General features: G+C 40.3%; 3 protein-coding genes across 6 annotated transcripts; 2 read left to right on the forward strand and 1 right to left on the reverse strand.

The window, feature by feature from the left end:
- Nucleotides 1-522: 522 nt before the first annotated feature.
- LOC144018707 (uncharacterized) lies at nucleotides 523-5,454 on the reverse strand. Of its 2 annotated transcripts, XM_077521165.1 has the most exons (3): nucleotides 4,441-5,454; nucleotides 3,239-3,325; nucleotides 523-3,070 (listed from the first exon to the last, which is right to left on the reverse strand). In XM_077521165.1, exon 3 carries the CDS (start codon nucleotides 3,018-3,020, stop codon nucleotides 2,112-2,114), a length of 909 nt encoding a protein of 302 aa, XP_077377291.1. In that variant the 5' UTR covers nucleotides 3,021-3,070; nucleotides 3,239-3,325; nucleotides 4,441-5,454; the 3' UTR covers nucleotides 523-2,111. The 2 variants fall into 2 exon arrangements, with proteins under 2 accessions (XP_077377291.1, XP_077377290.1); XM_077521164.1 differs by lacking the exon at nucleotides 3,239-3,325 and having other exon boundaries at nucleotides 4,441-5,451.
- On the forward strand, nucleotides 4,358-16,522 carry LOC144018699 (uncharacterized). 3 transcript variants are annotated; one of them, XR_013283498.1, is made up of 3 exons: nucleotides 4,359-5,240; nucleotides 9,946-11,265; nucleotides 14,429-14,561. XR_013283498.1 is itself a non-coding variant. In XM_077521153.1 (3 exons), exons 1-3 carry the CDS (start codon nucleotides 5,063-5,065, stop codon nucleotides 15,412-15,414), a joined length of 1,434 nt encoding a protein of 477 aa, XP_077377279.1. In that variant the 5' UTR covers nucleotides 4,365-5,062; the 3' UTR covers nucleotides 15,415-16,522. The 3 variants fall into 3 exon arrangements, 2 of the variants coding, with proteins under 2 accessions (XP_077377280.1, XP_077377279.1); XM_077521153.1 differs by having other exon boundaries at nucleotides 4,365-5,240; nucleotides 9,946-10,215; nucleotides 14,429-16,522; XM_077521154.1 differs by lacking the exon at nucleotides 9,946-11,265 and having other exon boundaries at nucleotides 4,358-5,240; nucleotides 14,429-16,522.
- Nucleotides 16,523-18,834: 2,312 nt separating this feature from the next.
- On the forward strand, nucleotides 18,835-27,528 carry LOC144018705 (uncharacterized). Its single transcript, XM_077521162.1, has 2 exons — nucleotides 18,835-19,220; nucleotides 24,006-27,528. The coding sequence occupies exons 1-2, from the start codon at nucleotides 19,043-19,045 to the stop codon at nucleotides 25,073-25,075; spliced, it is 1,248 nt and encodes a 415-aa protein (XP_077377288.1). The 5' UTR covers nucleotides 18,835-19,042; the 3' UTR covers nucleotides 25,076-27,528.
- Nucleotides 27,529-27,753: the final 225 nt, after the last annotated feature.

The raw sequence follows: 27,753 nt of genomic DNA on the forward strand, positions 1-27,753 counted from the left end.
TCGGTGCCCCGCTATCCACTCTTGAGGACTTGCTAGCTGCAGAAAACCAAGACAAAGGCAGGCAAAACCCACCTGGACCCTGCGCATCCTGGTCACCACCCCACTTCCTCCCATCAGCCTGGTGATTTCCAAATATGCACATCAAACCAGGAGACCTTCCATTTGTGACATTTTGCACATCTCTGTTTTGACACTATTACTCTGATCATTTTTGTAGCTTCAGCATTTTGTGTTATTTGCAACGCTGCTGTTGATCTGCTCCAGACGACTGGACACTTTAAATAAATTGACGCTCTACATCGCTTGCACAACTGCCAGAGATAAATTGAAAAATATCCTCGGCCATAAAGATGATTCTCATTCTTAACAACCTTGTGAGGAATGCAACAGATTAAAGTCAGACTGAATGAGGGTTAAGAAAAAAATAAAGACTTTTAATTGTTTATGGTGGCGCCACTACACATCTCAACACAAAGAAAGGAAAACAGAGACAATGAAGATAATAATAGAATATAATTTTATTTGTCATTGTGTACACAATGGAACTCCTTGCCTTTAACACCATACCATAAAAGAAGAACATAAAAATAATAAAAACATCAAAGTGTCTTGGGGAGTTATTACAAGAGGGAACATGGGCACACAAACAGCTACTGGTTGGTGGCATATTTATGGCAGTGGGCTAATAACATTTGTACAGTGCGGAAAAAGATTATAGTCTGGATAATTCAACAAAAAAAAGATCATAAGTGGTTAAAATCTGCACAAATATTAGCAGCAGTAGGATGGTAATGTTTTAATACTGAGTATCTTCTTGAGGCTTGCTTAATCGACAGACTACAGAAGTCACACTCCAGTCCAGTTGAATGCTTGGCTGCCAACGGCCATTTAAGTCAAATAAGAAGCTCTGAAAGTATTTCAATGGACAATTTCACATTTACACAGCAGCTCATCACTTTCTAAGTGGAATCGTAAATAAGGCCCGACCGATATGCATTTTTTTGAGGCCGATGCCGATTTTTCGCAGAGAAAAAATACCAATTACCGATTAATCTGCCGACTATTTACAAATATATATAATGCATAAAATTAACCTCTTCCCCAATTCCTTGTCAATGGGTGTCATTTATGCAGAAACTTTCGCTATTAAGATTCTCTCCTTTGAATGACAAGTCCATATAAAAAAAAAAAAATCATGAAGTAAACAAGGTTATTGTATAGATTTATGTGTCAATAATAAGAAAGTGAAATAAGAATAGAATAAACTCAAATAATAGAACAAATACTGACTGTTCCTGTGCGTTTTGGCCTCTTGGGGGCAGTGTAGTGCCATGCATCCATGGCATACACACTTAAAGTGAGTACAGAAGAATTGGGATTGACTTCTATTCAAATAACCTTTTTTATTTATTTTTATTTTTCACACATTGGGAAGAATTTGTGCCTTTGCGTAGTGTTATCTCATCTGTGGGTATGTGTTCCCATCGATGCTAGCTTCCTGTTAGAAGTTGCTAACTTCCTGTTAGCGCTAGGCTAGCGATGTTTTAAAAAAGAAGCATATTTTGTATTTAAATATACAGTTAATGTAATTCTTAACCTTGTGTATTTATTTTTAGTGTTAACCCCAACTGCGGTGTCAATAAACAGCTTAAAGGACGCTTGGGGACAACAGAATAACATACACTACACACTTGCTAGCTGCTAATGCTACACAAGCAAAATGGTGCATTCAGGGTACTTTCACAGCGTCGAAAACATTTTTTTTTTTATAACATTTTAAAGTTAAAATAATCGTCCATCTGCCGCAATTGGTCGATGTTTGAAGGTCAATAATCGGACATGACTAAAACCTTAGCAGCGACGACAGCAAAATTTAGCAAAGTCGATGATGAAGATCACAACAATGCGCAGCACAGCAGAACATTTATTTTCAGAGAACGTGACATGCTGCACTGCATCATGCAGGGGCCAGTTGTTCAAGAATAATCCGGATTTGGAATCCGTTTTACATTTATGATGGTTTTTCAAAGCAACATTGGGTTGCATCACCCTTTTCAACATGACCTCAGGTGACCTTTGCGCAAGTGGCCCAGAAGACTACTTTCTAACATTTATGTGTGGTGTATTCGCTTGTGTGCTGTCAAATTGGCCCGCTGAGCATATCTTTCACCACACAACGAGCAATGAAAAGGTTTTTCCCCCGTGTGTGTTCTCATATGCGTTACCACGCAGGATTTAAACGAGAACGTTTTATCGCACAGAGAGCAACAGTAAGGTTTTTCTCCCGAGTGCGTCCTCATGTGCGATACCATGTTTGGCTTTAGAATGAATCGCTTTCCGCACACTGAACAACCGTAGGGTTTTTCTCCCGTGTGGATCCTTACGTGCGCTACCATGCTGGAATTTTGAGTGAATGTTTTTCCACAAACAGAGCAAATGAAAGGTTTCTCCCCAGTGTGCGTTCTCATGTGCGCCACCAAACTTTCCTTGTGAGCGAATCTTTTCTCGCACCGTGAGCAATTAAAAGGTTTTTCCCCCGTGTGCGTTCTCGTGTGTCGAACCAGGTCGGACTTATTTGTGAATCGTTTGCCACAAACGGAGCAAGTGTAGGGTTTCTCTCCTGTGTGCGTTCGCATGTGTCTTATCATAGGTCCGTTTTGAGCAAAGCTTTTGCCACAAACGGCGCAGCTGCCACCAATCTTCTTGTCGGACGATTTCAACGCTTTGTTGTCACCTTCGCGGTCTGCCTCGCTGGCATCTTCCGCGACGTCGCTGTCCGACAGCGGCGCTAAGAGTTTGTCAGGTGGCGGTCTTCCATGAAGCTGAGCCGACTCCGGTTGGTCGTCGTCGCTCTTCACGAAGACGAGAGTCGGTGGCAACTTGCTGACATCGGCCTCCTCTTCTTCCTTCTTAATGTGGACGGGCTCGGAATCCTCCTCTTTATCTTGAATGTGGGGGTCGAATGGACCTTGTTTATCCTCTTTGACGAGGTGGGCCGGCTCCAAACCGGGGCTCCCCATCTGCGACCGGGGGCCAAATTCTTCCCAATGACCAATCAGCTGCTGGACGTCTATAGGACACAACCAATGGCAAAATAAAAAATTTAAAAAAAAATATGTGACCCGTGTCACAGTGAGCCATATTTCAGAAATGAGCTTTCTGAGCTTTACACAAATATATCAAAAGTTGAACAACACTACTTATGACATCATTATTACTTATTAGAGTACATCATTACCAGAGAAAAGTCAGACTCCATTACCGCCGGGCACTATTTTTCTGTTTGTTCGTATCACTGCAGACAGCTGATAGTCGCACCTTCCGCCTTCGAAAAGACAAACAACTTGTAGATTAGTGCGCGTCTATCAGATGTATGCAGGGCGCCGCGCAGTGATACGAACAAACAGAAAAATAGTGCCCGGCGGTAATGGAGTCTGACTTTTTTTCAGGAGGGAGTTTTGTGATGCAAATATATCATTCTTTTGAACACTAATTGTTTTTAGAAGATAAACGCTTTTTTTTCCAGTGGCCCCAGCCAACTTGCCAGACTATTTTCTTCTCGTCCAACACCGGACCAGAATTCGTGTCACAGAATGCTGTCAGGGGTAAGTCAGTGCTGATCGCACACACTGGAGGTGAGGATGAAATTGAGATTCTTGTCAAAAAATCAGAACGATCCCTTTAATTTAGAAAAATAACCAAATTGCGATTTGTTCCCCCTCACAAAATAAAACTCACCCGCACAACTTTATTGTTGTAACTTTCAGACTATCTTGTAGTATCGTGACTTTCTTCCTCTTGTAAAAAAAAAATCAATTCTCCATTCATTGTGTAGCTTTATTCTAATACATTACAACTCTTTTTTTCAATCACCCATAAAAATGTGACTAAATAAGGGCTATTTTAATCAAACCACCACCCACACCCCCAAAAAGGTATTCTAAAAAAGGACAACTGTTGTTTACAATAAAAAAAATATGACTTTGTTTTCTGGGGGGAAAAAACAGTTTTCAAAATGCAAACTATTAGGGGATATTAAAATTGTCTTCATAAAAATATAGTCTACGCTTACAAAATCACAATTATAATTCTTTTTGGGCACCCAAATACGGTGTACAGGTCATTGCATGGGATTTTTTTTAAGTGTCTAAAATGCTACTTAACATCTTTTTTTTATGCCAAACCCGTTTTTAGGACATTGGAAAGTGTTTGAAATTGTGGTGGAAATACATTTGTTTGGCTACGTGTGATTACATGAAAGCAAATTACAAATGCGTGCAAACGTTCCAGTAAAGGCAGCAAAGTTGGAAAAAAAAATATATATAAATAAATAAATAAAAGACAGCCATGATCCAAGATGTGGAGAAGAGCAAACCAGAGAAATCCGAGAAATTTGAAGGTGCGATAAAGATTTTAAGGCGAGCGAGCTTGCAGACAGACCTTGTTTGTGCAGAGCATCTTCCAGTTGCGGTCGCCTGTCGGTTTCGTCTCTCGCGTGAAAAACTTGCTGCTCGCGGGACGCCATCGCTCCTTTAGAAAGCTCTGCTTTGCTTTCGTACCAATTCTTTTGGTGTGATCGTTTTTGCCAACAGTATGTCGTCGCTCCTTTTTCTCATCTTTGCTAGTAAACGGTCGCCTGTCACGTCATTTTGATGATTAAGGAGGGCAATCGAGCGTTTAAGGTGCATTAGCGTCACCTACTGTGCTGGAGTGTGGGTCGATCAAAGTCCATGATTTTGCACAAAAAAAGCAACAATGAAATACAGGTAAATACGAATAAAAATAAAGAGAGAAGTAAAATGGAGGGGGGGGCATTACATTCCAAAGATACCCATGTTTTTGTTGTTGTTGTTTTTTTTGTAATAAAACAACACGTTGGTGGCGGTATTGCGTCATGAACGCTGAACGTCATCCGCTAATAAACACAAGAACAAACGTCGAACGCACGCTGCGGAGGTTAGCATAGCATAGCATAGCATAGCATAGCATAGCATAGTAAAGCATAGCAAAGCGCGAGATTCGAGTGTTCTTCTTGTGCGCGTTGAACGGTCATAGCGTGACAATGTTGAAGGAGTTGGTGAGGGAGCGACTCATTGCAGCCGCCGACGAAATCTTCGGCCTGTTCGAAACAACCATCGCGTCGTACGAGGAGCAACTTCGTCGGGCGAGAGACGAGAGCGAGCGACACCGACGACAACTCCAAGCTGTTTGCAAGACTCAAGTGGTCGTCAGCCTCCAAGGTCCGTTTGCAACGTTTTATTCAAGAACTGTGAAGCTCTTTGTTTTGATGTGGATACTGTGAGGAATTAATAGTCAAGATAATGAAAATCAATTCATAAAAGTTCACTTAAAAGCGAATAGTTGGTTGGCTTCTAAAATTAACGCAACCGTTTGGGACCATATGCATCAAAATCCAACAAGGCAAGGGCCGCTTTGACATTTGGAAATTATTTAACACATTCAACCAACAAAATTGTGTAGGCTAAACTCTTTTTTTTTTTTCCCTTGTTTTTCTTTTTCTTTTTTTTAAATAACTTTATTGACAAAATTGTAAGCAAAAGCCAAACATGTCAAATACAACACAAAAAAATCATCACACAAACACTAAAGAGAAAGGGGGGAGAAAAATTAACAATAATAAAATAAAAGTTGCCAGGGTTCTTAAACTAAGAAATATTATCCATCCATCCATTTTCTTGACCGCTTATTCCTCACAAGGGTCACAGGGGGTGCTGGAGCCTATCTCAGCTGGCTTTGGGCAGTAGGTGGGGGACACCCTGGACTGGTTGCCAGCCAATCGCAGACTAAGAAATATTAAAAATACCAAAATGAGAACACAAAACCAAAGTCTTGACAGCCTTCTTATTTTTGGAAGTAGAAATTGACTGAAAATATACATCAGTCTCTTTCATAAACAGATAAAAAATAGGTTTCGATTTTGCACATTTACATTTATGAATATAAAACTTAGCAAGATAAAATAACAGATTAATCAAATAATATTCTTTTTCAAACGAACTGTCATAGTTGAAAACCCCAAAAAAACATTCGGCAAAGAAAGCACAAAATTACAATAGATATTGTCCAAAATAAATTTGCAAATGTCTTGCCAGAGCTTGCGAGCATAAGTACATTTCCAGAATAGGTGCACAAGAGTCTCTGATTGGGAGTCACAGAAGGAGCAGTTCAGATCCGTATCATAACCAAATTTAACAAATAATGATTTCACAGGATAACAACGATGAATCATTTTGAAAGACACTTCCTTCACTTTGTTGACCAAGAAGAATTTCTGAGGCAGGGTCCAAATTTTTCCCCAGTATAAATTCTTGACACAAGAGTTCCAGTACGATATTACAGGTGACACAGACACAATATCAGATTGGAAAAGAGCACAAATTTTGCAATTGTTTTTATGACTAGAAGGATTAAAACATAATCTACCAATTGGTGATTCAATAATATCAGCGATTGGAGTGTTGTGTAGGCTAAGCTCTGCGAAGATAGACCCTTCCAGTGTGACGTCACGTTGAAGTGCGCCCCTAGTGGTGGTGGTCAGGGCGTCAATGCGAGTGAATTAGAAAACAATCAGTGTGAGCTAGAAAATAGGTCAAACAGTTGATAAAACAGCTACCACTGCTATGGTGAACTTGTGCGCGGCCGACGGATGCTCTAATAGCTCAAACAGAGATGAGATCATCCTTTCGGCTGCCGGCAGCGATTCTAAACCAGACGGAAGACAGTGAGGAGTGAAAGACGGGCACGATGGCTAGAGCGACTGCGAGCAAAACTACGACGCAACTGCTTTGCGCCCACAAAAAGTACGAGGATATGATCAGATCATTTTATATCAGGTAGTTTTCCTCTTTTTCATATACAGCTGGTCATAACATTGACCTCTGATTGTAAATTCGAGGCAGACGTGATGAATAAGCCATACTGTCTGTAGTGAAACGATCAGACTTTTTTTTTTTTTTTTTTTGTTTTTTTACACAAGTATTCAAGTCATTTTGAACAAAGAGTTAATGATTTAACACGATTATTACAATTAACACTAACTCGGGCTTGATTTCTGCTGAGGAATGTGTAGTGTTGTTTGTTTGTTAGCAGCTAGCAAGCTAAGACAGCTCAAAGACTTCGATATACAGCAAGACGACACAAACGATTTATTGAATGACAATTTACACCATGAAAGTAGTGATCGACAAACTGTTTCAACCAAAAACAACATACCTTAGGCTTCCACTTCCAATTTGCCCCCCAACAAACTCAATTTTTTTTGTAGCTAGCGGCTCCAAATGACTGATTTCAATGATTCGCAGTAATGTAGTGTCCTACTCGGGACGTTTTTTTGTGACACTTGACATATTTCCCACCTTTTAACAAAAACGCTAGCTGAAAATCAAGCTCTCTCATTTGTTCATTCATTCATAACATTCATTTGTTATGGGATGTTTCCCTTCCGGGAGGCGCCGCGGACGTACAGCAAGACGAGTCTACCCGGACAAAAACGATTTCATGAATAACGTTTTACACCAGTAACCCGTGTCAACCAAAAGATAAATAGAACATGCGTTTGCTGCTACGAGACAAACATTGTCGTGTTGAACGCATCCGACATCCTTCACCCATCCAGACACAAAATAGTTAAAAGAATCCAGGCTCTTGATGGCGTCAAAGTCCTCCCATGTGGAGGCGCTCTTCTTCACAATGAGATCATTTAAAATATTGTGATCAGTTACTTGGGGGAACGTTGTGGCTTGCTTTGATCAGGCCGATGGTGAAAGTAGATATGGATCCTTCCCTCCAACCAACTCCAGCTTTTGCCGATACTGGCTACGAACGGCTGGTTCTAAGTGTGTCGCAGTAAATATGATAACTGGACGTTTTTTTGGTACGTTTGTCATGTTTAGACGAATCGTTCACCGAAAACGCTGCTCCTTCCGTGTCTTTCTACGGATTGTTTGACCACCAAGAGGGTAAGCGGTCGCTAAGCATTCTGGGTAAAGTGATGTCAGCTGGATATAGACCCTTGCAGTGTCACGTCACGTTCAAGTGCAGTGGAGGGCAGGGCGTCAATGCCAGTGAATTAGAAAACAATCAGCGTGACCTAGAAAATAGGTCAAACAGTTGATAAATCAGCGATCAACACTAGAGTGAACTTGGCCTACGGATGGTCTAATGGCTCAAAGAGAGATGAGATCATTTTTTCAGCTGTCGGCAGTGATCTAAAAACCAAGCGGAAGACCATGAGGAGTGAAAGACGAGCACGGTGGCTGGCGCCAAACAACGACACAACCGCTTTGCACCCACAAAAAGTACGAGGATATACTCAGATCATTTATATCAGGTAGTTTTTCTCTTTTTCGTGTACAGTGGGTCATAACATTAACCTCTTATTATAAATTTGAGGCAGACGTGATGAATGTGCCATATTATCTTTAGTGAAACAATCAGTCATGCTGTTTTTTTTTTTTTGCATTAGTATACAAGTCATTTTGAACAAAAAGTTAACGATTTAACATGATTATCACGATTATCGGGCTAGATTTCTGCTGAGGAATGTGTAGTAAACGTGTGGTCTGTTTGTTAGCAGCTAGAAAGCTAAGATAGCTCAAAGATTTCCATATACAGCAAGACGAGTATTTGCGGACACAAACCATTTAATGAATGACAATTCACACCATGAAAGTTGTGATCGATCTACTGTTTCAACCAAAAATAGCATACCTTAAGCTTCCAATTCCACTTTGCCCGCCAACCAATTCCATTTTTTAGTAACTAGCGGCTCCAAACGACTGGTTTCAATGAGTTGCAGTAATGTAGTGTCCTACTCAGGACGTTTTTTGTGACACTTGACATATTTCCCACCTTTTAACGAAAACGCTCTGACAAAATCTAGCTCTCTACATTTGTTATGGGAGGTTTGCCCTCCAGAGGCGCACCGGGAGCAAAGCAGTGACATCAACTGGAAGGGTCTATAAATCAAAAAGTCTGCCACCCACGACCTGACCCTAAACAAGTGATGAGAAAACTGATTTTCCATCTAAATCAGAGGTGTCCAAACGACGGCCCAGGGGCCATTTGCGGCCCGCCGTCCAGTTTTCAGTGGCCCGCGGCATATTCTAAAAATGGCATTTGACTCAGTTCAAATAAAATAAACAAAACAAAAATATTTGGAGATGATCAAAGTAAGAAACGAGGGTATCAGTGCCATTAAAGGTAAATGAGAAAACTAAAATTCAAAAAACAATATTGTTACTGAAATAAAATAAAAACGAAAATGCTTTAAAAAAAACGAAAACTAACTGAAACTACATTTTATGTTTACAAAACTAACTAAAACTAACTATAATTATAGCAAACGTCCTTCGTTTTAGTCTTTGGTAATTAATTTAATGCATGAGCCTTTGGGGATGATTTTAAATGTGCTTTTTAGTAGATTTATTTTGATATAAACCGGAATAATGATGTTTGAAAGTATGTCACACAGAAGTGATGTCATCTAGCAGCAGCCAATAGAAAAGCACCGTCAGATGACATTGCTCATGGTGTTTTTTTAAATATTGCGCACAAGTAATACACATTTAAAAAAAATAACTAATACAAATACTGAAACTAACAAACTAAACTAAAACTAAGCATTTTTTATTAAAGAACTAAACTAATAAAATGTAACAGAACCACCCTGAAAACTAGCTAAAATGAAAAATTCAAAAACTATAATAATATTAACCCTACTGCCATATTACAAATAAATTGGTTTATATAATGTAGAATTTTTCTAAGTATGCAAAAGCACAAATAAATTATTTGTACAATTTTTAGGATTAGACACAATTTCTCTTCATAACATTATGTGGCCCTTGCGTCCTTCTGATTTTCTGTATTTGGCCCTCAAATGAAAAAGTTTGGACACCCCTGATCTAAATGGTGTTTGTGCAGATGTGCAGCAGCTGCTTGGTCGGGGGTGTTTCAAGTTGGAGCGCGAGGATCCGCAGAACGACAAGGAAGAGGAGAAGGTCGACGTCAGCAAGTTCCCACCGACTGGCGTCTCTGTGAAAACCGAAGACGAAGCACCCGAGTGTTCCCGGCTTCATCCCCGCAGTCCGAATGGAGGCGACTGTGGAGGACCACCGCCGGACAAGCTCCTTGCGCCGCTGTCAGACAGCGACAACCTGGAAGAAACTTTGAGGAGCGACGCAGACTGCGAAGGTGACGACAAACAGTCCAAATGCTCCGAAGAGGAAACAAGTCAAAGCGACCGTGAAAGCTCGCTAACGCCTCAAAAACATGTTGCCGGCGTATTACATGCAAATAAGGCAATGCATAGAGGAGTAAAACCCTTTCGTTGCTCAATTTGCCACAAAGGCCTCACACAACGGTCAAGTTTGAGGAGACACATGAGATTGCACACAGGAGAAAAACCCTTTCGTTGCTCAACTTGTGGCGAAAGCTTTTCTCATAAGTCGTCCTTGATGTCACATGTGGAAAAACACACAGGAGAGAGTTCCTTCCATTGCTCGACTTGTGGTAAAGTCTTCTCGAGGAAGAATTACATGGCGGTGCACATGCGAATCCACTCGGAGCAGCCCTTCCTTTGCTCCCTCTGCAAGAAAACGTTCGCTCTAAAAGAAACACTGATATCGCACATGAGCAAACACGCGCGAGAAAAACGCTTCACTTGCTCGGTTTGTGAGAAAAAGTTCTACTGTAAGACGGATCTGGTTTGCCACGCGAGGACTCACACGGGGGAAAGACCCTTCACTTGCTCAGTTTGCGCTAAATCATTCTCCCGAAAATATCATCTGAAAACACACATGAGCGTTCACACGGGAGAAAGACCTTTCAGTTGCTCAATTTGCGGGAAAGGGTACTCGCGGAGATTAGACATGGTTATGCACATGAGGAAACACACGGAAGAGAAACCTTTTGGTTGTTCGGTTTGTGGGGAAAAATTTGCTCGTTGGAGCCGTTTGATGACACACACGGAGACGCACAAAAGCGGAGAGTGAATTACTTTCCAGAAGTCTGACTGCGCTTCCGTGGACCAAGACTGTCCCCGTTAGGAAATTCTTTTCCACAAGTCATACAAGAACAGACAATGACAATACAGCATCATATTCAGTGAGGCCTTGTTTTGGGCAGCTATTACTGCAGGATTGATGCTTTTTTTTTTTTTGCAAAAAGCGCCGTTCTGCATTTGTTTGCTGTGCCTGCACCCCAAGGGCAGTGGCATGAGATATTCCGAGTTGTATTTTCCAGGTATGGTGGTTATGGTCTGGAACGTAACCCCATCTGTGATGTAGTACTAAAAATTAGGGGTGCACCGATCAAAATCTTGTAACTCATTCACTCGCAGCCATTTTCACAGAAGCAATTCCCTTCACTCCCGGCTGTTTTACTGGATTTTGACTGGTTTTGCAAGGCCCGCAGAATATTGTTGTATTGCTAAAAAACATTGAACCTACCAAAAGAAATATTAAAATCTCTTCTTTCATCAGAAAAAAAAATCCAATTGTTTACGTTTTGCAGCAATTAGCCAGAGGTGAGTAGAGTAGCCAAAAATCGTACTCAAGTAAGAGTATCGTTACTTCAAAATAATATTACTCAAGTAAAAGTAAAAAGTAGTCATTAAAAAATTTACTCAAATAGAAGTAAAAAATTATTCGCTAAAAATAATACTCAAGTACTGAGTAACTGCTTGAACAATGTCTGATTTATTTATTTTTTTTAAAAAGTAATCAGACAGACAAAAATATTCATTTTGTTGGGGTGAACCCTCTCTTGACACAAAAAAATATCAGGCTCTGAGTTTACAGGCGAGTAAGCCATTGAAATCACACATTCAGTTTGCAATTTGCAAAGTTAAATTAAGTTAGCTATATTAGAGTAGGATTTCTGATGATGAATGTATTAAATCTGAGTGTACACTGAAAATATTGTGGTTACTAAATTTCTGTAAATACCCATCAGCAGAGCAATTAGAAACTTGTACTTTTTAGCCTAAATCTTTTTTTGTTTACATATGCTATTGCTACATTGAATAAGAATGGCTTAACGTTGATATGTTTTCTTACCAGGTCTTGGCATTACATGGAGTCAAGTGTTTATCTATTCCCAAGACTTCTTTACAGTTAATAATTTGTGACACTTAGTGGCTATTGCCAAATCATGCCTCCATATAACATGTATCGTCATCTGTTTCGTTTATGGCAACAGTGTTTGCAAAAGAGTCTATGTGAAAAGGTCCTTTTCAACACTTAAGACAAATACTGTACCTGCCTAAATACAGCAAAAAGGGAATTTAGGTCAAACTTACCGCGACATGTTAACTCAGGTTCGATGTGGAATTTTTAAATGCCAAAATGTCCGTTTGTTTCGGCAGACACATAAACTTATTATATGAGGCCATGGGTGTTCGGCTTCGTCCTCTCCTGCTGCTCTGTTCCAAACGCCGGCTGTGGTCATGTGACTGCATTATGTCTGATTGGTAGAATGTTAAGGGAAGGAGTCGTCATGTGATTATTATTGCTAAGTCTGATTGGTGAAACGCAGTCATGTGGTAAAACCGCTGTTGGCTCTCTAGTAAGGATAATGAAAAAAGGAGAAAAAGTAACTATTTTAGTGTGGCCAAATATAGCGGAGTAAGAGTAGCGATCCTTCTTCACACATCTACTCAAGTAAAAGTAAAAAGTATTTTGTGGTAAAACTACTCTTAGAAGTACATTTAAAAAAAAAAAAAAGTTTCTCAAGTACATGTAACGGAGTAAATGTAACTCGTTACTACCCACCTCTGCAATTACCATTAGAATATAGTTAAGTTTCATCATTATTCACAAACCTGTTGAAAACAACTTTTTTTCAACATGGCCTTGGTTGATCTCTTATACTCCAATGCCACCTGCTGGCCGTTTGAGTAATAACTACCATTTCTTCAACCTGTTCTTTGCAGTTAAGAGGCTGCATCAAAGCCTTCTGTATGCTCTAGCATTAAAAACAAACGTATAAATACGTCTTTGGGACACTTAAAACATTTAATATAGAACGTAGTTATACGTTTTTGGGAGCCAATTAGTTAAAATGTTTGACCTACCGATCTCGATTTCTTTTCAAAACAAGGAGCATACACCTTCAGTGTTTCAATCTTGTTTAATTGAAAAATAGCGTCATTTTGTCTTTTGATGTTTTTTTTTTTTTTGTTTTTTTTCTGTGCTGGGCTGATGAAGCAACAGATAAAAATGTGCATGGAAAAAGTCATTTGGCAAACAAGTTGTGATACTTTCCTATGAACATTCCTTTGTTTTATTCTTTAATTAAAGATGATTGACAGCACTGTGCTGTTGTCATTTTGTTTGTAACACTATTGATATTCTTGCATTCAACTCTACACAGCCGAGACACTTTATTAGTGTCAGGTTTATACACCATCTATGACATTCTAAACATTCACTACTGCTACTAAAAATCCCCTCCTCACCCCCTCTTTTTATTTCTTTTTTTACGCCCCTAGTTACATAGGCGTTCCACCCCTAATAATACAAATGCAAAACTAGGGGTGTGCTCAAAAAATCGATACGGCAATATATCGTTGCGGGCCTCATTACAATACATGTATCGATACGCAGGCGTCAGAATAGATATTGCTTGTTAACTTTAAATATTGCAGTTAACGTTTGCCTTTGCAGCTTGCATTGTACCTAAAAAATAAAACCAGCAGCGTCTTTGAAGTTAATTGCCTTCAATTAATGCAAAAATAGCTCACCAGTGATTGGACACTGTGTCTTGCTAAGAAAAATTAAAACAGAGGAAGAATATCAACATTTATTTACTTATAAACTTAACATGACACGTGTCTTAATGTACCAATTTTCGTATATTTTGTTTAAAAATGAAATAGAATGTGTTACATGAAAAAAATGCTGTTTTTATTTCCCATATTTTTCCAATAAGCATATTTTAGAGCTGTAATTTTAACACTTTGATATTTTTGCTCATATCGGCTCATGCCTATTAATAAATGTTCCCGGTGTGTCTGTGAAAGCTGCTCCTTGCTCTGCAGTGCATGCACATTTAGACCAGGCATGCTGCTTGGTGGTAAACCAGAAGAGCTGCGAACAAAAAAATTTTTGTCAGTCAGCAAAACAAACATATACTTTAGGTATACATAAGACTATTATTATAAAAATGCTAGAAAATTAATGTAATATATCGGGATACGTATCGCCTTGAAGATCAAGTATTGGGATACATATGTATCGCGATACGTATCGTATCGTGACCCCTGTATCGCGATGCGTATCGTATCGTGAGGTTGGCGGTAATACACAGCCCTGTGCAAAACATAGTTGAAAAACAGTGTACTTAACGAAAATGTGCTTAGAAAACTGATTTTCCATCTAAATGGTGTTTGTGTTGTGTCCTGCAGATGTGCAGCAGATGCTTGGTCGGGGGTGCTTCAATTTGGAGCGCGAGGATCCGCAGAACGACAAGGAAGAGGAGAAGGTCGACGTCAGCAAGTTCCCACCGACTGGCGTCTCTGTGAAAACCGAAGACGAAGCACCCGAGTGTTCCCGGCTTCATCCCCGCAGTCCGAATGGAGGCGACTGTGGAGGACCACCGCCGGACAAGCTCCTTGCGCCGCTGTCAGACAGTGACAACCTGCAAGAAACTTTGAGGAGCGACGCAGACTGCGAAGGTGACGACAAACAGTCCAAATGCTCCGAAGAGGAAACAAGTCAAAGCGACCATGAACACTCGCTAACGCCTCAAAAACATGTTGCCGGCGTATTACATGCAAATAAGGCAATGCATAGAGGAGTAAAACCCTTTAGTTGCTCAATTTGCCACAAAGGCCTCACACAACGGTCAAGTTTGAGGAGACACATGAGATTGCACACAGGAGAAAAACCCTTTAGTTGCTCGACTTGTGGTAAAGTCTTCTCGAGGAAGAAATACATGGCGGTGCACATGCGAATCCACTCGGAGCAGCCCTTCCTTTGCTCCCTCTGCAAGAAAACGTTCGCTCTAAAAGAAACACTGATATCGCACATGAGCAAACACGCGCCAGGAAAACGCTTCACTTGCTCGGTTTGTGAGAAAAAGTTCTCCCGTAAGACGGATCTGGTTTGCCACGCGAGGACTCACACGGGGGAAAGACCCTTCACTTGCTCTGTTTGCGGCAACTCATTCTCCCGCAAGTACCACATGAAAACACACATGAGAGTTCACACGGGAGAAAAACCTTTCAGTTGCTCAAATTGCGGGAAAGTGTACTCGCGGAAATTAAGCATGGTTGTGCACATGAGGAAACACACGGGAGAGAAACCTTTTGGTTGTTCGGTATGTGGGGAAAAATTTGCTCGTTGGAACCATTTGATGACACACACGGAGACGCACAAAAGCGGAGAGTGAATTACTTTCCAGAAGTCTGACTGCACTTCCGTGGACCAAGACTTTCGACCTTATTTGTCCCCCATGGGAAATTGTTTTCCACAAGTCATACACGATCAACTGTGGCAAAAACAGACAATGGCAACAAAGCATAATATTCAGTGAGGTCTTGTTTTGGGTCACATGCTTCAGAACACCGATGTTGACTATCATAGTTATGCAGATGACACACAACTGTATTTATCAATGTCCCCAAATGACAGCAGTTCTATTAACGTTTTGTGTCATTCTCTAGAGCAAATTAACAACTGGATGAACCAAAATTTCCTTCAGCTAAACGAAAACAAAACGGAGGTCATTGTTTTCGGCAATAAAGAAAAGAGGATTGCTGTTAAAAAACAGCTTGAGTCACTGTCTTTAGAAACTAAAGACCAAGTTCGAAATCTTGGGGTGCTAATAGACTCAGACCTGACCTTCAGCAATCATATTAAATTCATCACTAAAACAGCCTTTTACCAGCTGAACATATTACTCCAGTACTTAAGGATTTACACTGGCTCCCAATCAGCTGTAGAATCGATTTTAAAGTTCTGCTACTCGTCTATAAATCACTAAATGGTTTGGGTCCTGAATATATCCAAGAAATGCTGATTGAGTACAAACCCAGCAGGGCTCTGAGATTGACAGACTTGGGCCAACTAGTGGAACCCAGAGTTCGAAGCAAACATGGTGAAGCTGCATTTAGCTATTATGCTGCACACAGATGGAATAGGCTGCCAACAGAAGTGAAGTCAGCCCCGAGTGTAAATGCTTTTATATCCAGGTTAAAAACTTTGCTTTTTTCTCATACCTTTGATTAGGGACTTTTAAACAGCTTTAATTAAGTGTTTGTTTTTTATTTTATTTTAAACTTCCTTATGTTAAATGTTTTAAAGTTTGTTGAATAATTTTTTAGATTGTTATTGTATGTTATTTTTAGTAAATTTTGTAACCTATTTTCATTTATTTTTCTTCCTCTGAATGTTAACTACTGTTTCTTGATGCTTATGTGTTGTCTTTCCTTGTGTAAAGCACATTGAGTTGCCTTGTGTATGAAATGTGCTATACAAATAAACTTGCCTTGCCCTGCCTTGTTTTGGACAGCTGTTACTGCGGGATTGATGCTTTTGTTTGTTTGTTTGTTTGTTTTTGCAAAAAGCGACGTTCTGCATTTGTTTGCTGTGCCTGCACCCCGAGGGCAGTGGCATGAGATATTCAGAGTTGTATTTTTCAGGTATGATGGGGATTGTCTGAAACGTAACCCCAACTGTGATGTGCTAAAAATTAGATCCCAATTTTCCGTCCGATCCTGATCTTTTAACTCATTGACTCACAGCCATTTTCACAAAAGCAATTCCCTTCACTCCCGGCTGTTTTACTGGATTTTGACTGATTTTGCAAGGCCCGCAGAATATTGTTTATTGCTATAAACACATTGAACCTACCAAAAGAAAGATTAAAGTCTCTCATCAGAAAAAAAAATCTATTAGTTTCCGTTTTGCAACAGTTAACATTAGAGTAAGCGTTAAGTTTCATCATTATTCACACACCTGTTGAAAACACTGGCAAAAAGAGCTTGTTGCAACATGGCCCTGGTTGATCTCTTATACTCTGCTGCTACCTGCTGGCCTTTTGAGTAATAACTACCATTTCTTCAACCATTCTTTGCAGTTGAGAGGCTGCATCAAAGCCTTCTGTATACACTAGCATAAAAAACAAACAAACGTGTAAATACGTCTTTGGGACTGTTAAAACATTTAATATAGAACTTATTTATACGTTCTTGGGAGCAAATTAGTTACAAAGTTTGACCCACCGATCTCGATTTTTGCCGATCCCGTTTTTTTTTTTTTTTTTTTTCCCCAAGAACAAGGAGCATACACCTTCAGTGTTCCAATCTTGCTTAATCGAAAAATAGCCTCATTTTGTCTTTTCATGTTTGAATTTTATTTTTTTCTTCTGTGCTGGGCTGATGAAGCAACAGATAAAAATGTGCATGGAAAAAGTCATTTGGCAAACAAGTTGTAATACTTTCCTATGAGCATTCCTTTGTTTTTATTCTTTAATTAAAGATGATTGACAGCACTGTCCTGTTGTCATTTTGTTTGTAACACTATTGTTATTCTCGCATTCAACTCTACACACCCTCGACACTTTATTAAGTACACCTGCATTGTCTCAGTATTTTGATTACAGTTGTACTTGCTGTTTCTAACATCGTGTGATTGCAGACTTTTTTGAACAATTTGCTAAAGCAGCACGGACTACAAACACGATCAAATGATTATTATTTTTTTCAACAGCTAAACGCAATCAGCAAATCCTGACAAAAAAAAACATCAATAAAAAGCCATAGACATGAAATTATTTTAATTGTCAGTATTCATACACATATGTATTAGAGCTGCACAATATATCGAAAAAAATATCGATATCGTGATATTGGCCCATGCAATATGCATATCGCAAAGACATGCAATAAGTTTGATATGGACTTTTATGCTTTGATCTGAATTTGACCAGTCAGACTGTCAGCTTTAACTGTTTGACATTTATTAAACATGACAAAAAAGAAGCGAAGACACTCGTGAGGAGAGAGGAAAGGACCTCTGAAAAAAAAAATCCCCTCCTCACCTTCTCTTTTTATTAGTTTTTTACGCCCCTAGTTACATAGGCGTTCCAACCCTAATAATACAAAAGCAAAACATAGTTGGAACACAGTCTACTTAACGAAAATGTACACTGCCATCCAATAGTTGATTATCGAGAGGTAATTACAATTTATTAAGAATACATTTAGTATGATTATTTTGCCGCATGAAAAAAAATGTAATTCTTTTAATAGATCATAAAATGTAATTTCTTTAGGTATATGATAAATATTGCATGTTTTTCTAATATCATGCAGCCCGAATATGTATGTATGCCTATATACACATATGTAATTGGTTGTAATTGCACATTTTTATTTATTATAATGCTTGAATCCCCCCCAGAAATCCAAATTACAATAATTAAAATTCTGTTTTTATAATGTTCAAAATATAGACAATCAACTATTCTTGAATTTCCTTCATTTTTTATTATTAAGGAGGGCAATCTAGCGTTTAACGTGCATTAGCGGCACCGACTGTGCTGGAGTGTGGGTTGATCAAATTCATGTTTTGCAAAAAAAAAAGAAAAAAAAAGTAATGAAATACAGGTAAATTCTATACGAATTAAAATAAGGAGGAAAGCAAAACGGACAAAAAAAACCCCATTACATTCCAAAGATACCCATGTTTCTTTCTTTTCTTTTCTTTTTTTTTTAATAAAACAACAGTAGGTGGCGGTATTGCGCCATGAACGATGGACGTCAGCCGCTAATAAACACAAGAACAAACGCACACTGTGGAGGTTCGTGTGTAGCAAAGCAAAGCAAAGCAAAGCAAAGCAAAGCAAAGCTTTCGCAAAGCAAAGCTTTCGCAAAGCAAAGCAAAGCAGATCAAAGCAGAGGACAGCAAAGCAAAGCAGAGCAAAGTATAGCAGAGAGTAGCAGAGCATAGCAAAGCAAAGCGCGAGATAGATTCGAGTGTTCTTCTTGTGCGCGTTGAACGGTCAGAGCGTGACAATGTTGAAGGAGTTGGTGAGGGAGCGACTCATTGCAGCCGCCGACGAAATCTTCGGCCTGTTCGAAACAACCATCGCGTCGTACGAGGAGCAACTTCGTCGGGCGAGAGACGAGAGCGAGCGACACCGACGACAACTCCAAGCTGTTTGCAAGACTCAAGTGGTCGTCAGCCTCCAAGGTCCGTTTGCAACGTTTTATTCAAGAACTGTGAAGTTCTTTGTTTTGATGTGGATACTGTGAGGAATTAATAGTCAAGATAATGAAAATCAATTCATAAAAGTTCACTTAAAAGCGAATAGTTGGTTGGCTTCTTAATTTCAATCAACCGTTTGGGGCCACATGCCTCAAAATCCATTGAGGCAAGGGCCACTTTAACTTTTGGAAATTATTTAACACATTCAACCAACAAATTTGTGCAGGCTAAGCTCTGCGAGGCTATATTTACTTTTATGCATAGCCTACTGTATAGCTTAAAGGTGCATTGTGCCGTTTATAGGGTAATGTTAAAGCCTTTTCTACATCATTTTTCTACAACATTGCTCCACCAACGCCCAGATGAGTATGAAGAGCCCTTTTACTCTGATTGCACCTATCAGCTTTTATCTTCACTTTATACAATCGCTAGCAAAAAGTATGGAATCAGCAGTCTTGGACAAGCACTCACTCAGACGTTTTATTCTGTAGATCAAACTCAGATGAAAAGCATGAAACAGTCGTAAGGTCATTCCAAAGTGCAAAATTTTAGCTTTCAGAAACCCCTAAAAGAAATTAAGAAAAAACATTGTGCTGGTCAGTAAATGTTACTTTTATAGAGCAAGTGCAGGGAAATAAATGTGGAATCACACCATTCTGAGGAAAAAAAATATGGAATCATGAAAAACAGACAGAAAAAAACAATCAAAGCACATGCACCTCGTCAGGCTTTTATGACAGCTTGCAGCATGGACTTGATGCGTGATAAACAGTATTCTTCATCAATCTGGTGTAGAGGTAAGATTGAACCTAAAAAATCCAGCCCGACCCGACCCAGGCCCGCGGACATTAAAGCCCGACCCAGCCCGAGCCCGACCAATTAACTTGATTTGCAGGCCCGAGCCCGAAGCAAACCCGAAATTTCAATTTATCCCATAGTATTTTTGCCAGAAAAAAATGCAAGATTTTTTAAGGTTAAAATAATCTATATATTTTTATGATCATGATAAATACATTTGCACAACGAAATAACGCTGGAACACAGAATAAGAGGCCAGACAAAGAGAGTGAAAGAGAGATTGATGCGTGTCATGAATTCACGTATTCATGGAAGTTCAACAACTGGGCTTTATTAATAGAAACGCGAGGCAACAACGGCAGAACTCCCTCAAGGCATATCAGACTGTCGTAAAGTGTGGCTACTGCTGTAAACAAGGGGTGATACTCATTCCAAAGACCGCTAACACCTCCTAGTGGCGATCCGTAGAATAACAGTTTTAAATGACACCACAATGCGCACTCGCTTAATTACGCGGAGAAATACTGCAGCCCAGTAGGCTTGAAATAGAATAATGTACCTTACAGCGCCGCCTTCTGTTTTATCCAAGTTATTTATTTACAAGTATTCCTTAGTTTAGTATCCCACGCATCGTTTTAGTATTCATTTTTATAAACCCATTTTTATAAACTCATTTATAAACCCATTTTATAAACTTTTTTTTTTTTTTTTATAAACTCCCATTTTTATATTTATTTAAAAAAAAAACAAAAAAAAACAAAAGTCAGCGAGAGAGAAGCCCGGACCCGACCCGAACGTAATGACTGACATTTTAGGCCCGACCCGAATTTCGGGCCGGCTCGGCCTCGGGCTCGGGTTCGGGCTAAAGATCTTACCTCTAATCTGGTGCCAACTCTATTTGATTGCAGTTGGCAGATCATCTTTGCAGGTCAGAGCCTTGCTGTGGACCTTTTTTTTTTCAAGTTCCACCACAGGTTTTCAATTGGGTTGAGATCTGGGCTATTTGCAGGCCATGACATTGACTTTCTCCAAGGAATGCTTTCACAGTTTTTGCTCTGTGGCATCTTGGAAAATGATTTCATCATCCCCAAACATTTTTCAATTGAAGGGATAAGAAAGCTGTCCAAAACGTCAATGTCAACTTGTGCAGTTATTGAAGATTTAACCCCAGTGCCTTTGCCTGACATGCAGCCCCATATCATCAAGGACTGTGGGAATTCTGATGTTTTCTTTACGCAAGTCCTCTTTGTAAATCTCACTGGAACGGCGCCAAACAAAAGTTCCAGCGTCAACACCTTGTCCAATGCAGATTGGTGACTCATCACTGAAGATAACCTTCATCCACAGTCCATGATTGCATTGCCTCTCCTTAGCTTAGCTCATTGCAGTCTTGTTCTTGTTTATTGAAGCATCAATGATGGTTTCCTTTTAGCTTTCCTGTTTGTAAATCCCATTTCCTTGAAGCTATTTTGCACAATTCTGTCACATACATTGACTGCAGCTTCCTCCCATTTCTTCATTCGTCTTGTGCATTTTCTGTTTTCAAGACATATGGCCTTTAGTTGTTTGTCCTGACGCTTAGATGTCAACCATATGTGTTACCTTCTTCAACAAGTTTGATAATCCTGTCTTTGGACATCTCCCTTGTTGGAGCCATGATTCTTGCCAGTCCACTTGGTCCAGCAGCCCTCCAAGGTCTTATAACTGCACTGTTTTTAACTGCTGACTAACGAGCAGATGTCATTTGAGGCAGGTACCCAATTAACTCATTCACTCCCAACCATTTTCACTGAAGTGTTTTCCTGGATTTTGACTGATTTTTCAAGGCCCGCGAAATATTATGTTCTATTGCTATAAAAATATGGAACATACCAAAAGAGAGATTAGAGTCTCTTCTTTTATCAGGTAAAAAAGTATATTCCTATCTGTTTCCGCTGTGCAGCAATTAGCAATAGAACATAGCTAAGTTTCATCGTTTTTCACAATTCTGCTTAGAATTGTGGGGAAATCAGCTTGTTTTAACATGGCCTTGTTGATCTCTTATACTCTGCTGCCACTCAACCATTTTCTGCAGTAGAAAGACTGCATCAAAGCCTTCTCTATGCTCTGGCATAAAAAAACAACAAAAAAACGTATAAATACGTCTTTGGGACACTTAAAACATATAAAATATGACGTATTTATACGTTTTTGGGAGCTAATGAGTTAAGGAAAGGAAATTGACTGGGTGTGTCCTTATTTTCTGCTCAAAATGGAGTGAGTCCATATTTTCTTCCTCAGAATGGAGTGATTCCATATCGCTTTCCCTTCACTTGATCTATAAAAATAACATTTGCTTCTTCTTCATTTCTTTTAGTGTTTCTGAAAGCCAAGATGTTGCACTTTGGAATGACCTTACGACTGTTTCATGCTTTTTATATGAGTTTGATGTACAGAATCAAACGTCTGAGTGAGTGCAGTCCAAGACTGTTGATTCCATAGTTTTTTGCTTGGGGTAGTAGTAGAGTGTGCGGACCGTGCTCACTCCCCAGTTTCTTTAGGGAGGGGAGGGGCGGAGTTTTTCTTACCTCATTTCAAATCATGTCTTCGTTTGTCAACTGTGGCTGTCGCTTTAATGCCGCATTCACACCAAAAGCGGGGGAAGGCGTTTCAGCGGCAGAGCGGCGGCGCAGAGGACGCGTTTGGAGCGCTGGGACGCGGTGCGCAGCAGCAAAAATCTGCATATTTGCCCAAGTTAAAAAAGAAATTGAACTTTTTTCGTATTTCGTCTCGCGGCAGCCAATCGGCTTCGAGTACGGGCTACGTCACACATAGCGTCGTCTCTATTGTCACCCCGAGCGCAACAACACGACCAGCCGGGACAGAATGGTGAGCAAAGAAGTAGCATGCAAGTCTATTTACTTGCTGTTGAACTGTACCGAGGTAGCAGCAGTGTTTATCATCCATGCCAAAGCTATTTTTTTGCGCAACTGCCGGCCGCCAGATTGCCACTAAAAAAAGCGAAAGTGCTATCACGTACCTCAAAAAAGGAGAAAATAGTGCCACGGCTGTATAGTCCCAGGAAAAAAGTGGAAGTAGTCGGCGGTGCTCACTTTTTGTTGACTCGCTAAAGGGGTGTGAATTGCCTAGTACCTGACGATTCGATCCGTATCACGATTCATAGGTCACGATTCGTTTCGATACCGATTAATCCCGATATGAATTTATGATTGTTACGATTTTTTTTCCCCTCAATTTAGAAAACACCATTCAGTAAACTTGTACATGTACACTGTAAGATTTGTATGAAAATGTATTATTTATTGATCTGAATCTTCCGTTTTATAACTGTGAGCTACTGTATTTAACAAACAGGTTGTAACCTTTTTCATGTTAGAACAGCATTGAAATAAAATATTCAGGCTTAATGTTCCATTAATATAACATTCTTCCATGCTTAAGGTGTGAAAGTTAGACGTTTTGTTGAATATTCTTTCATCAAAAATGGATGTTAAAAAATTGATTTGGCCGCCTATTGAATCGATTTGAGAATTGCGTACTGTAGTATCGCGATATATTGCCGAATCGATTTTTTTTTTAACACCCCTATCCACGGTCGTTGTTCACCAAGGGACACGTCTCCTCCGCTCCGGTGCGCACAAAATCAAGAATGAGCGGCAATCGTTCCAAAAAAACTCTACGCGGCGAAGGAAGCGTTCCAGTTCACCTTTTCGGTTTCGGTGTGAGCTCAGCATAAGATCATGCACGTATTCGCACGCGCACCATGAATGAGCCTAACAGATGCTGCAGTTACTCTTTGGGCCAGAGGTGGCAGTCGTGAGTAAAAAAAAAAAAAAAAAAGACAAACTACACAAAGATACTTGAAAACAACAGCTAGGTAATAAATCAAAAAGTCTGCCAGCTGCAACCTGACCCCGAAACAGGTGATTAGAAAATTGTCGATCTAAATGGTGGTTGTGTTGTGTCCTGCAGATGTGCAGCAGATGCTTGGTCGGGGGTGCTTCAAGTTGGAGCTCGAGGATCCACAGAACGACAAGGAAGAGGAGAAGGTCGATGTCGGCAAGCTCCCACCACCTCACGTCTCTGTGAAGACCGAAGACGAAGCACCCGAGTGTTCCCAGCTTCATCCCCGCAGTCCGAATGGAGACGACTGTGGAGGACCACCGCCGGACAAGCTCCTTGCGCCGCTGTCAGACAGCGACAACCTGGAAGAAACTTTGAGGAGCGACGCAGACTGCGAAGATGACGACAAAAAATCCAAACGCTCCAAAGTGGGAAAAATTCAAAGCGACCATGAAAGCTCGCTAACGCCTCAAAAACATGTTGCCGGCGTATTACATGCAAATAAGGCAATGCCTAGAGGAGTAAAACCCTTTAGTTGCTCAATTTGCCACGAAGGTTTCACACAACGGTCAAATTTGAATAGACACAGGCGAATGCACACGGGAGAAAAAGCCTTTCGTTGCTCAACTTGTGGCGAAAGCTTTTCTCATAAGTCGTCCTTGATGTCACATGTGGAAAAACACAAAAGAGAGAGTTCCTTCCGTTGCGCGACTTGTGGTAAAGTCTTCTTGAGGAAGAAATACATGGCGGTGCATATGCGAATCCACTCGGAGCAGCCCTTCCTTTGCTCCCTCTGCAAGAAAACGTTCGCTCTAAAAGAAACACTGATATCGCACATGAGCAAACACGCACGGGAAAAACACTTCACTTGCTCGGTTTGTGAGAAAAAGTTCTCCCGTAAGGCGGATCTGGTTTGCCACGCGAGGACTCACACGGGGGAAAGACCCTTCACTTGCTCTGTTTGCGGCAACTCATTCACCCGCAAGTACCACATGAAAACACACATGAGAGTTCACACGGGAGAAAAACCTTTCAGTTGCTCAAATTGCGGGAAAGGGTACTCCCGGAAATTAAACATGGTTGAGCACATGAGGAAACACACGGGAGAGAAACCTTTCAGTTGTTCGGTTTGTGGTGAAAAATTTGCTCGTTGGAGCCGTTTTGTGACACACACGGAGACGCACATAGGCGGAGAGTGAATTACTTTACAGAAGTCTGACTGCGCTTCCGTGGACCTAGTCCTAGACTTTCGACCCGATTTGTCCCCTTTGGGAAATTATTTTCCACAAGTCATACAAGATCAACTTTGGCAAAAACAGACAATGACAACGCAGCATAATATTCAGTGAGGCCTTGTTTTGGGCAGCTATTACTGCGGGAATTGTTTTTTGTTTTTTTTTTGCAAAAAACGCTGTTCTACATTTGTGCCTGCACCCCGAGGGACATAACCCCATCTGTGATGTACTAAATATTAGTGGTGCACCGATCACAATTTTTCGGCCGATCACAATCTTGTAACTCAGGTGTCCCCAAACTTTTTCTTGTGAGGGCCACATAACGTTTCCCTTTTAGGGGCCGGGGTTAGTTTGTAACAGAAAAAAAGTGTAGCGATTGCAGGGATGCCTAAACGTAAACGTTTATTGTTTTATGGAAAGCCACCTATAACCAAATATTAACAACTTTTCGGGATCTTCACAGAAAAAAAAAAAAAAAAAAAAAAAGTCCATGGAACATTAACTTTTTGTTGTGCTGTGCAAAATCTTAACAGGTAAAAGTTCAATTTAGTTGTCAAAGCAGAACCTCTCTTACTTAAATGACGAATATGAGCAGCCTCTCAAACTTTTAGGTTCCATTTGGCTTGTAGGCGCCAGTTTGCCACTCTCTCTCATCTACTTCCCAGTGAAAATCACAAAGCAAGCAGAAGAAATCAAACTTATGTGATACAACACCTGCATGTACCACAAAATATTTCCCTACCTTCACTACGATTTGTGGTGTTGGATTTTATCACAGTAGATTTTTTTTTACATTTTAGTTTGTTTTAGAAAACAAATATAATTAGTTGGAAAAGTGACCATACCTGTGTATGTCCCCTGGATGGCTGTCAGCTCCTCACGTATCTCAAAGTTTGCGCTAACGTCACGAATAAAAATAAGCAGCTGCGCTGTGGCCTGCGCGTCCGTGCTCTCATCCAGTGCTAATTAAAAAAGGCAATTTTTTGTTGTCGTGGCCATATTGTGGCGGGATGGTTGCATTCAGAGCTGGGCACTTACGTCTCCCGTCGGTTCCCTTAGTTGAACTTGAGACACCCTTTCGCCAAGTGCTTCCGCATGTTGAGCGAATGATTTGACTCGAAAAATACCCGGAATGAGACAAAAACGAGAGGGACTCTTTTCTCATCCTGATCCACGGACAGAAACATCCAGTCGGTGCTCAGTACGTGTATTTAATCGAGGCTCACGTCGTTGCCTGTGTCCAAATTTACAAGGCTGGGTCCTCCGGAGGCCGAATTTGTCGGCTACGTGACGTCACTCCCGGCGCAACTCGACAGCCCGCACGGACTTGCGTATTAATGGAGTGTCAGTCAATGCACAACTGACAAGCAGCATTGGCAATCCGTGACCATCAATTAACCATCGTGTGCTCGCTGAAAAGTGGGCATCGATAATGACGGGAAGCAACGTCAGGCTGAAGGGCTGAGCTCATGGCCAATTGCGCATGTCAAGGATTTAGTTTGGGAGGTGGGGGGTGGGGGACTGGTATTGTTCAGGGGGCCGGGCCAAATGTGAAGGCGGGCCAGGTCCGGCCCATTGGCCATAGTTTGAGGACCCCTGTTGTAACTCATTCACTCAGCCATTTTCACAGTCACGAGTCCCAGTCACCTGATTTTGAGGATCTGCCGATACCGAGTCCCGATCCGATTCCTCTGCAAAGTATTAACATATTCACTTCCAGCCATTTTGACTGAAGAAACCCCTTCGCTCCCGGCTGTTTTACTGGATTTTGACTGCTTTCGAAAGGCCCGCAGAATATTGCGTTGTATTGCTATAAAACATTTAACCTACCAAAAGAAAGAATAAAGTCTCTTCCTGAGCATTAGAATATAGTTAAGTTTCATTATTCACAAACCTGTTGAAAACACTGGCAAAAAGAGCTTGTTGCAACATGGCCCTGGTTGATCTCTTATACTCTGTTCCCACCTGCTGGCCGTTTGAGTAATAATTACCATTTCTCTTAACTGTTCTTGGCTTTGATGCAGCCTCTCAACAGCATTCTGTATACTCGAGCATAAAAAAAAAACAAAAAAAACAAACAAACGTATAAATACGTCTTTGGGACCCTTAAAACATTTAATATAGAACTTTATACTTTTTTGGGAGCAAATGTGTTAAAAAGTTTGACCTACCTGTCTCGATTTTTTTATTTTTTATTTTCCCAGGACAATCAGCAAACACCTTCACTGTTCCAATCTTGTTTAATTGAAAAATAGCGTCATTTTGTCTTTTCATGTTTTTATTTTAGTTTTCTGTGCTGGGCTAATGAAGCAACAGATAAAAATGTGCATGGAAAAAGTCATTTGGCAAACAAGTTGTGATACTTTCCTATGAGCATTCCTTTTGTTTTATTCTTTAATTAAAGATGATTGACAGCACTGTCTTGTTATTTTGTTTGTAACACTATTGTTATTCTGCATTCAACTCTACACACCCGAAAGACGTTATTAGGTACACCTGCATCATGTTCATTTTAGAGCAAGGACATATTTTTTTTTCGAGAGCAGAACGGACTATAAACCCGCAGGACAGTGTCAAAATAATTTTTTTCCCAACGCTAAGAATATTCAGCAAATCTTGACCAAAAATGTTTAAATGTTATA

The sequence above is a fragment of the Festucalex cinctus genome, chromosome 5 (genome assembly GCF_051991245.1).
Source record: "Festucalex cinctus isolate MCC-2025b chromosome 5, RoL_Fcin_1.0, whole genome shotgun sequence".
In the NCBI taxonomy this organism is placed as follows: Eukaryota; Metazoa; Chordata; class Actinopteri; order Syngnathiformes; family Syngnathidae; genus Festucalex; species Festucalex cinctus.